Source organism: Pezoporus flaviventris, unplaced genomic scaffold (genome assembly GCF_033815535.1).
Source record: "Pezoporus flaviventris isolate CSIRO_AGI_PZ_B2104156 unplaced genomic scaffold, CSIRO_AGI_Pfla_v1 ptg000254l, whole genome shotgun sequence".
NCBI lineage: Eukaryota > Metazoa > Chordata > Aves > Psittaciformes > Psittacidae > Pezoporus > Pezoporus flaviventris.
This window is the reverse complement of record NW_026892801.1, coordinates 304,790-314,760: the sequence shown is the minus strand read 5'-3', so window position 1 is coordinate 314,760 and position 9,971 is coordinate 304,790. Positions and strand designations below refer to the sequence as shown.

The 9,971-nt window shown below is 58.0% G+C and overlaps 1 protein-coding gene across 2 annotated transcripts; it reads right to left on the bottom strand.

Moving 5' to 3' along the window:
* Positions 1–7,704: 7,704 nt before the first annotated feature.
* On the bottom strand, positions 7,705–9,710 carry GPR3 (G protein-coupled receptor 3). 2 transcript variants are annotated; one of them, XM_061442863.1, is made up of 2 exons: positions 9,603–9,710; positions 7,705–8,973 (listed from the first exon to the last, which is right to left on the bottom strand). In XM_061442863.1, the coding sequence occupies exon 2, from the start codon at positions 8,970–8,972 to the stop codon at positions 7,986–7,988; it is 987 nt and encodes a 328-aa protein (XP_061298847.1). In that variant the 5' UTR covers position 8,973; positions 9,603–9,710; the 3' UTR covers positions 7,705–7,985. The 2 variants fall into 2 exon arrangements, with proteins under 2 accessions (XP_061298847.1, XP_061298846.1); XM_061442862.1 differs by lacking the exon at positions 9,603–9,710 and having other exon boundaries at positions 7,705–9,219.
* Positions 9,711–9,971: the final 261 nt, after the last annotated feature.

Below are 9,971 nucleotides of genomic sequence, written 5' to 3'. Positions count from 1 at the left end.
AGTGTTTAAAAAGGTGCCTTGAGCAGGGTAATGGTGTGGGGAGGAGTTCTCTGAGCAGCAGACACTTGGGCCATCTTTGGCAATGCTGCAGGCAGTTTGGAGAGGTGCTTCCTAATGGGGTGACCATGTACACAGGGACTTGAGGAGCAGAAAACGCTCGTATTCCCTTGGCTTCCTCTTCCTTTACTCTAAAGGAGGGGGATTTCTGTGCCTAAAAACATCTTGTGTGGGAACTAAGTTGCCCATCAGACCTAACCCACTTCATTTCCTTTAATTTTGTGATTCTAATTCGTTAGTTAATTTTAAGAAGACATTTCTCCTCCTCACTAACCCTGTGGATTCCCAGGCTGCTCACTATGGATCCAGGACTGGCAAGGGGAGAAAATGGTGGGCTTGACCTAGGTTTTGTTCCTGGTTTATATTCCCTTCCATAGCATATAAGCCTATCTTGGAAATGTAGAAACAAATACCCCTGATGCCACAGATGTGTATTGTAATCTGAACATGACTCCTTCAGTCGAGTTCATGCCAGAAAGCAATTCCAAAGCTTTTTGAAGATCATGGGTCCAGCTGTGGTGGGGTGGGACCAGCTGCATGTTCCTCCAACCTCGTTGCCTTTCCTACTGTCAAGTATTTTGCCAGCCTGTGCCTGTTCCTTCTCCTCTGGTTTAATGGTGTTGCTCATACCTGGAATGCCAGGCCCAGCTGGAGGCTGCCAGCTTGCTGCAAATCCTTCTTGGGCTTTGATTGATGCCTTCAGTTCATGCCATTGTGTTCTTACTGATGCCTTGTGTGCGTGTCTTTGCCAGAGCAGGGGATGGGCTTTTCTGGGGTGTGGATCAAGCTGAGATCCAGTGTGACCCTGAGAGATTTACAGGACTGCTAAAGCAGGAGCTTGTGCCTGTCAAGCCAGGCAGGATGCGAAGGGCGTAGACTCCGAGGCATCCCCATGGGCTGGGAACATGTGAGCAGCACCAGTTCCAGGTTCTGGAAGAGAGAACAAACCCCTCGGGTGCTGGTGAGAGAGACTTGGCAATGCAAAGTGCTGATTGCTGCAAGCTGGGTGAGGGGGGGTGAGAGGAGAACCGCTGCCTCTTGTTTTCCTGCTCTTTCCATAAGCATCCTCCTCTGGCTTCCCTTGGAGACAGGTTCCTGGGGAAAACAGACCTTTGAGCTAACCCAGGCTGACAGCATTAGCACACAGGGAAGCAAGGAACTTGCCAATGCCAAACCTGACTTCAGTTTAAATTGCCTTAACTAGAGCCTCGATCCCTGTGGAGATAGGGGGAGTGAGTATTCCTGTCGTGGGAAATCCAGGCAAGTGCCATACTCTCCATGCCCCAGATGGATGGTCTGTGAGGCAGGGCCGGGCCTCAGGGTGGTAGGGACACGATTCCTGTTGCACAAGGCTGCTGTGTGGGCGATCCAGCGGGGAGTTGGCTTCTCTGCCTGCTTCTCTCGCTTGCAGGGCCCTCCTGGCAGCAGGAGGGACACTGCTTTGTCCGTGCAAGCCTGCTGGTTACCACCCTCTGCTTTCAGACTGGCAGAATCAGACCTGCTGGAGCTCAGCTGGCTTGTGGACAGGTAGGGAAGGCTGGTTGTTGGGTTTTAAATCTCTTTTGATTGCACAAGGAGCCTGGTGTGGTGATCCCTGAGAAACAACTGCTTTAAAGCAGCTGCCTTTGAGGAGCATTGCAAAATGGGCCACCAAGTAAGCTGAATAGTTCTGAAAGCGGTAGGGGAAGAGGAGAGGTGCCAAAAACAACCTTTGCAAGACACAGAAGCTGTGCTGAAACTGCAGGGCTGCTGCCCCATGTTGACCAAGGGGCTGTGCTGGGCTCCCCTGCAATCCATGTCATTCCATGTGAACTTCCTTCTTCCTTTCCCTGTGGCAGGCGAGCCTCAAGCATTTCACAAAGCCAAAAGCAAGAGCTGGCAATTGGGATCCTCCCTCCTCTCTGCCTCCCCAGGAGGACCCCCCTGTTCCCATGTCATCCCGACCTGTATCCGCACGGATATGCAGACAGAGCAGCCGTTCCCTCCATCCTGGTTGCTCAGGGTGTGCAGGTCGGGGCAGGCCGCTGCTGCCTTCCCCTTCCCGGCTCCATGCTCCTGGTTAAACATTCTCCCGGTGTCCTCGCCCGCAGTGCTTGGCTGCTGCTCCCAGCAGCCTCTTCCCCCGCCACCCCCCTTCCCAGGGAAAACCTCATCCCAGTTCCGCGGGCTCAGCCTGGAGCCTCCTCCACAGCCGGTGACCTTCACTGCGTTCTCCTCTCCTTATCAGGCTCCAAGCACCAGAGCAGAGCCAGGAAAGGGGCTCCTGGAGGTCCCACACGGCCCAGAAACCAGGGAATGTTGTTTCAGGGAAGGGATGTGGTGGTCGCTATTATCATTCAATCCATGAACTTACTGAAGGTGCCTCTTTGGGAATTACCTGTCCTTGACGGGAGCTGCCTGGCAGGGCTCCGTGGGGGGCAGAGGCCAGCTTTCATTCCTGTTGGATTTGGGGGGGGGGGGGGGGAGGGTGTGCTTTCTCCTCTTGCTTTTGAAACAGCCTTGAAGTGGGAAGTGGATCCGATGTGTTTATTCCTGTATTAACATTCATTTTAATTCATTTCAGAAACTAACCCCTTTTTCCTTCCCGGTTAGAATGCCATAGACTTAGACATAGAGCTGTAACCCTCCTCAAGTGCCTTATTTTCCTACATGATATAAATATATTTATAAGAGTTAATTATTCCACTTGTATCTTAGGGGTTGATTGCTGAGCAGAAGCTAAGGCAGGAGAAGAGATGGGAAGTGCCCTTGGAGGACCCAGCCAGGCTGGGGGTCGAATGCAGTGAGGGATGCGCTCAGGGTGCAGGGGGTTCCTCACATGGCACCAGAGGAGTTTCAACCCTAAGATCTGCTCAGAGAAACCAATCTCCTGAGCAGAGCTGTTGGGTTTTTCTACCCCTGCAGACAAACACTGATGCCTGGGCTCTGCTGCCTCATGTGCACAGATGCAGCTGAAAGCTGCTGCGGGAGCAGAGCCCAGCCTGTGTCCATATCTGTATCCTCACTGCCTCCTGACTTCCCCTGTGCTGTCTGTGCTTCTCCCTGTCGGTTGCTGGGTAAGCCAGGCTTTTCCTGCTGCTTTGGTGTCCATAATCAGCTCAGAAACCCCTGGATGAAGATTCCCGATTGCAGATTTTTGTAATGTACATGTAAAAAAAAAAAAAAAGAAATTAATAATTTTTTGATCCTTTTTTAAAAACTATAAACTTGATAAATCCTTTCGATCCAGCCAGTGCCTGGTCTGTTACTGCAGGCACACGGTGAGGACCCTGCTGTGCTCTTGGACATGTGGATAGGGTCAGATCCTGGACTGAGGGGCTGCTGCAATTCCATAGAATCCCAGCCTGGTTTGGGTTGGAAGAGACCTTAAAGCTCATCCAGGGACACCTTCCACAAGAGCAGGTTGGACAGGTCCTGTCCCAAGCCCCTCTCCAGGTTTCCTGCGGCCCCTTCAGGCACTGGAGCTGCTCTCAGGTCTCCCCTTCAGGAGCCTTCTCTTCTCCAGGCTGCCCCAGCCCAGCTCTCTCAGCCTGGCTCCAGGGCAGAGCTGCTCCAGCCCTCGCAGCAGCTCCATGGCATCACTTGGGCAGCCCGGCTGCAATCAGTGTTCCATCAAGCACCCAGCCTGCGTCCACCATCAGGTCCCAGAGCTGTCCTGCAAGCACCATCCCTGCTGGAGCCTCTTCCAGCACCGTGCCAAGGTGGGTTGAGGATTAGGCTGGGGGTGCTTAGCGCTGCCTGCGGTGGGCAGCAGTGCCAAAGCAGGAGGTCCCGGTTTGCCGGGGGTGCTCCCTGCCATAGGAATGAGCCTGGGCTCCAGCCACTGCAGCTGGGGTGGGAGGGAGCTGCTCCTGCTGCTTTCCTGCTTCCCTTTCAGCCTCCCAGGGTCCCTTTGCAGTGAAGCTGCCTGGCCCCAGCCGCAGCAGCGATGGCTCCGGGCCCTGTGTTCAGGTGCCGCGTCTGGGCTTGGGTTTGCACTGCCAGTTGGTGCAGAGCAACAAAAGGCTCCATCCCTGCTGCTCCTCATCCCTGCCTGTGCAGAGCTCTGCTCTGCCAAATTCCCTTGGCTTCCAGGAGCCACCCGTGCGCTCGCTCTGCAGCGCTCTGCCTTTCTTGGCTGACAATAGTCCCTGGCTGCAAAACCTCATTAGATTAATTGGCCTTGCCAGCTTCTGAACAAGCAAGCCCTTTAGTCGTGCTGGGGCACTGAGGGCAGGGGAAGGAGGGATCTCTTGGGCTTCCATGCTCCCTAGTGCTGCGTGTTGCAGCTCTTGGATCCATCTGGAATTGGGGCAGCAGCCGGCACCCCAGCTCCTTTGCCTTCATGGCTAAATCAGTGCTTTTGGGGTACCAGCCTTTGAGACTGGGGGGGGATTGGGGAGTGTTGTGCTGGTTTATTCCCCTAAAGGGGAAATCGCAGTCCCAGATCCACCTTCCTTAGCAGCCCATCTGCCCCCAGGTGATGGGGAGAGCTCTCTCCTCCTCCTGCTGCTGCTCCCTGGGTTCAGCTTGGCGCAGGGACGAGAAGCCCAGCAGGGATGCTCTGAGATGAGTCCTGAGCCCAGCAGATCCCTACGGAGGAGCTGCTGCAGCCGGGGGAGCCTCAGGTCTCTGCCGCACCTTGGGGCCCGGGCCTTGGCCGCAGCCTTTGCTGTGTGCCCTGGCCCAGGGCTCAGGTCCAGCCCCACAGCAGCCCTGTGTCCCCAGCCCTATTTAATGGAGGTGCCGGCCTGGGCCGGGTGGGCTGCGTGTCCTTTCCACCCCTGCCGTCAGCTCCTCTCCCTGCATCCCCGCTGTGGGACCCGTGTGAGCGCAGCGCTGCCAGCTCGCATCAGTGTTTGCAGCCCGCGCTCCCGGCGCGCCAATGTCACCCTGCGCCCGCGTGTGGGTGTGCGGGGATGGAGCTCGGCCTGGCAGAAATGGCTGACTCCTTTCTCGCTCTTTCTGCCTTCCCTTTCCTTTCCTTTCTCCTTCCCTTTCCTTTCTCCTTTCTTCTTTTTCCTTTCCTTTCCTTTCCTTTCCTTTCCTTTCCTTTCCTTTCCTTTCCTTTCCTTTCCTTTCCTCCTCCCTGCCTTTGCCGGTGCCTACGCGGCTGTGTGGGGAAGGCAGCCGGCTCCCGTGCTGCGGATGGCTTTATCTAGAACTCTTCCATCTGCTCACAGCAGCTCACAAATAACCACAGGGTGCCAGAGGAATTATGGATTTGGAGCTCGAGCTGCTGCAGGCTGGCAGGGCAGCGGCTCCGCAAAGGCCAGGGATTGCATGGAGACGGCTTAAGGCAGCCAGCACGGGAAGGGGCCGCAGCCAGGCAGAGCGCGCTCCCCACCCGCATCCCCTGCCTTGCTGCGCTTGGACAGGGCCCCAGCGCCGTGCCCGTCCTTCCCTGCCCGTGGCGGCAGAGCCAGCCTTGGAGCCCTGCACCCCTAAGCTTGTGGCACCTTCTCCATCCCGTGCTGCTGCAGGGTGCTGGAGGGCGGCCCGCTTCCCACCCAGAGCAGGCTCCCATCCCGGGAGGCACCGGCGATGCCTCCCGCAGCTCTGGTGGGGGCCAGGAATGATGCTCCACAGCCCGCACCAGGAAATGCCTCCCGCTGCCTTCGGCATTTGGTAAAGCCCTTCGGAGCGGGGCCGCCTTCCCTTCATTTCCTGCCTGCTCCCGCTTCCAAGGAAACCAAATCCCCCAAAGCCAGGGCTGAGGTTGCTCATTTCAATGGAACCCAGAACCAGAGCTCCCAGCCCAGCATTCCCAGCCTGGCCATGGGGCTTAACTCTGCCCCACATCGCTGCTCCTGATAGGAGGGCAAAGGGCTGTGACCAAAGGGACAAGGGCTGCCCAAAGCCCCCAGCTTGGAGGCAGGAGGCTCCTATGGCTTACAGCATGTGCTGGGCAGGGCTGCCAGATGTGTCTCACAGCTGGGTGATGCCTTTCAGCATCTTTCTCCACCCAAGAGCAGAGCAGGCTGGGCCCTGCTGTGGGCTGTTATCCCTGCTGCATTCCCCAAAGGCCTGGAGCAGCCGGGAATGGCTCTGGATTCACTGCTGTAACAGGAGAGCATCCAGCACTGTGGTGGGGTCCCAGCTTCATCCAGGCTTGGCTTTCCTCATCCGTGCTGGCAGGAGGGATCTGGACACAGGTAGGAGCTGAAGGGTGCAGTCTCCAGCCAGGATGTGCCCCACAATGGCTGTTGGCAGCAGGGAGCCAAGCAGATGGGTATGAGGGGCCCTGGCCCCTCGATCTGATGTGACACAGGGCTGGGGTTTGGGGGGGCTTTTGATGCCGGGCTGTCCCCCAGGTGAGTTTGGGGACCCCATGCCACCACCCACCCCATCCCATCCCACCAGCAGCCATGCATGGTGCTGCCTTCACCCCCATGCCTGCAGCCAGCACCGGTGTCGCCCAGTGCTCATGGGAGGTGGCAGGTACCAACTGCCTGTGACTAAAGCAGGGCTGGGAATCAATCACAGCACCTCTCACTGCTGAGAGAGGGATGAGGGATGGATGGGTTCGTGGGTGGATGGATGGGCCTCAGCTCAGCCCCAGGACATGGGGGGCTTCAACCCCTGAGCTTTGCCTCTTTCTCCTGGACTCAGCCTCAGTGGGGACTGTGGGACCCCCCAATTCCCTGTTCCCAGCGCTGAGCCCAGCCCCATCTCCCCATCTTGATGCTTTGCTGCCATAACCCCATCACAGCACTCAGTTCTGCTTCCTGATGGGCTGGGCAGGGGCGTGGGGGGGCTGTGGGGCACAGAGAGGCTGAGCTGCCCTAATTAGCTTTGCCATTGTTAACCTTGTGGCATGGGCAGCAGCGATGGGAATCTCACATCTCATCTGAGCTCTGCCTCCTGCAGCATAAGCCATGGGATCCTTGCACCGGGAGCAGGGCTGGGGTGTGATGGAGGCAGCACTAACAGCCCCAGGCTGGATGCGGCCCCTCTGCCTGCTGGGTGCCATGAGGATGAGGATGGCAAAGGCTTCCCAGGGGCCGGCTCCTGCTAACAGGATGTGATGGGAGGGGGAAGTGCTGTCGCTTGGGATTTCTGAACCAGGAGCAAGGAAAAGAAGGGGGACGTGGAGCTGTTGGAGCCACGGAGCTGCTGCGAGGGCTGGAGCAGCTCTGCTCTGGAGCCAGGCTGAGAGAGCTGGGCTGGGGCAGCCTGGAGAAGAGAAGGCTCCTGAAGGGGAGACCTGAGAGCAGCTCCAGGGCCTGAAGGGGCTGCAGGAAACCTTCAAGCTCCCTTCACCCCGAACCTATGGCTCTATGTGAAGACTTCCTGGGTGTGGGGTGACAACATAGGACCCCTCACCCCCCGAAGCCCCCCCCATCCCATCAGCAACAGCAGCTCCTCGTATCCCAAAGCACTTTTATTCCCCCCATCCCCAGCGGCTGTAAACAAGAAGCATCCCCCCCCCTCACTGTGAGCACCCACCGCAGGGTCCCCATCACCCCCATGTGCGAATGCAGCCCCAGTGCAAAGGCACTGGCAGGGGAGCGTTGCGAGGGGGGGGACCCAAAGGCAGCGAGCACTAGAGGGCAGCAGCCCGCAGCGCTGAGCCAGCAGGAGGGAGGTGTTCAAATCACATTGGGTGCTAATTAAAGCTGATAAATAAGCGGATGGATGGGAGATGGGGTGGGTTTGAGACGCCCCATATGTACAAAATAGATTCATTCTCTGATGTAGAAAACGAGGCTGTAAAACAAGAGGTGAATGAGCATCCCCCCTTAGAAAAATAAAGCATCATCAACAGATGTAAAGCAACTATGAGGATTCCCCCACTCCATATATATATCATGGCTAGAAAATATGCTTTTCTCTCTGGTCACCTCAAAAAGTGGGGAAATCGGAGAGGAGAAGCCCAAAAGGACGGGGTTGTGAAGAGCTGCCTGATTCCAAGGGGGTGAGAAGGGGGCTGACAGGGCCGGGCTGTGTCAGACGTCACTGGGGGAGCAGGAGCGGAAGGGCACGGTGGAGGACAAGCACCCGCAGCACACGGCCCACAGCACTCTCTGGATCTCCTGGTTCCTGAAGGCGTAGATGATGGGGTTGATCATGGAGTTGTAGGTGGCGGGGAGGAGGGTGGCATAGGTGTAGAGGGCAGGGTAGCTGTGATCCCCCAGCAGGCAGTAGATGGCAAAGGGCAGCCAGCACGAGGCGAAAGTGCCCAGGATGATGGCCAAGGTGGCAATGCCCTTCCGGGTGGTGACATAGTGGGAAGTGGCCAGGAAGTGTCTCTGGACAGCAATCTGGTGGGCATGGTGGCGGATGAGCCTACAGATCTGCATGTAGAGCTGCAGCATCACCGCAAACACCATGAAGAAGGAGACCGAGAGGATGATGAGGTGGTTCTTCGTCAAGGGCTTGACGATGCTGCAGGCAGAGGGCTCCTTCAGGCAGTTCCAGCCCATGATGGGCAGGAGCCCATAGCAAATGGAGGCTCCCCAGGTGAGGATCAACATGAGGTAAGTCCTGGTCACTGTCCTCTCCGAGTAGTAGGTCAGGGCATTGTAGAGGGACAGGTAGCGGTCGATGGTGATGGCCAGCAAGCTACTGACGCTGGCAATGAAGGAGGTGACCAGGAGCCCCATGGTGAGCAGGCTGATCACCTCCGATGGGATGAAGTAGACAAAGGCAAAGTGCAGGATCAAACCCAACCCAGCCAGAAGGTCCGCTGTGGCCAAGCTGCCGATGAGGAGGAACATGGGAGCCCGGAAAGCTGGGCTGTAGAAGATCACCACCACCACAATGGCGTTCTCACAGGAGATGATGGTCCCGGAGATGCAGAGGACAACATCCCACGGGTTCAAGGCAAGGGGTTGCACCACAGACTCCAAGTCCAAGGAGCTGCTGCTGCTGTTCTTGGCCACCAACCAGCTTCGATGGCTCTCGCTGGAGTTGGGGGGCTGTTCCCCCATCATGCTGGTGGAGAACAAGGGCAGCCCCTCAGTGCCCACCACCCACACCACGGCCCACTGTGTGCCCATGCTGTCACCCCACGTCCAGGCAGGGTCCTTTCATAGAGCCACCCACTGGTTTGGGTTGGAAGGGAGCTTAAAGCTCATCTAGTTCCAACTTCTGGGGGGACACCAGACCCAGGGTGCCCCCCCCCAAGTTGTCCCCAGGAGGGGGACAGAGCGCTGTGTGTTGAGGGGTGTTCACTCCTGGAGGGGGCGTCTGGTTGGTTTTAATTCATTTGCAAGCAAATAAAACCAATATATGAACTGGGGGGGGGGGGCACAACACATCCCCCTACCCCCGAGCGCTCTGCCTGCAGGGGCTTGGGCACTGCACGGTTTGGGTGGATAAACACAGGACCTACACCCCTCCACTGCCCATCCCTGGGGCTTTGGGACCCAACTGATGGAAACCCTAACAGCAGCTGAATGAGATCGGCCCCATCCCAGCCCCACCATCAGCCCCCCAACAGGGGGAATCCCCCTTTACTCCCTCCCTGGACACATCCCGGTGCCCCCCACACCCCGGTGCCCCCCACATCCCGGTGCCCCCCACACCCCGGTGCCCCCCACATCCCGGTGCCGGTCACTCACCTGCCGGGATGCTCAGCCCGGCCCCGGGCGCCGCTGCCATGGGCGCTGCCGACTTATAGTGACCGAGCCCCGCCGGGGGGGGGCGAATTGGGGGTGATGGGGAGGGGGTTGACTCATCGCCCCCCCCCCCTCCGTTCTCCTTCTGTGACGTCAATGACGCGCCGGAGCCAATCAGCGCTCTGTGAGGTGCGCCGCATAGTAATCGCATCGGGGCTGGAGCAGCTCATTCATAAAAACAGAGCCCCCCCCGGCCCCCCGCCGCCCCCGCGTCCCTCCTACGTCCACCCTTGTCCCCCACCGGCCCACCCGGGGACCCCCGACGCGTCCATGCAGAGGAGGGGTCGTCCCTTGTGCCTCCCCCGCGCTGCA

Coding starts and splice junctions, on each gene's coding strand:
- GPR3 (XM_061442862.1), bottom strand. CDS start 9,038: ATGGGCACACAGTGGGCCGTGGTGTGGGTGGTGGGCACTGAGGGGCTG.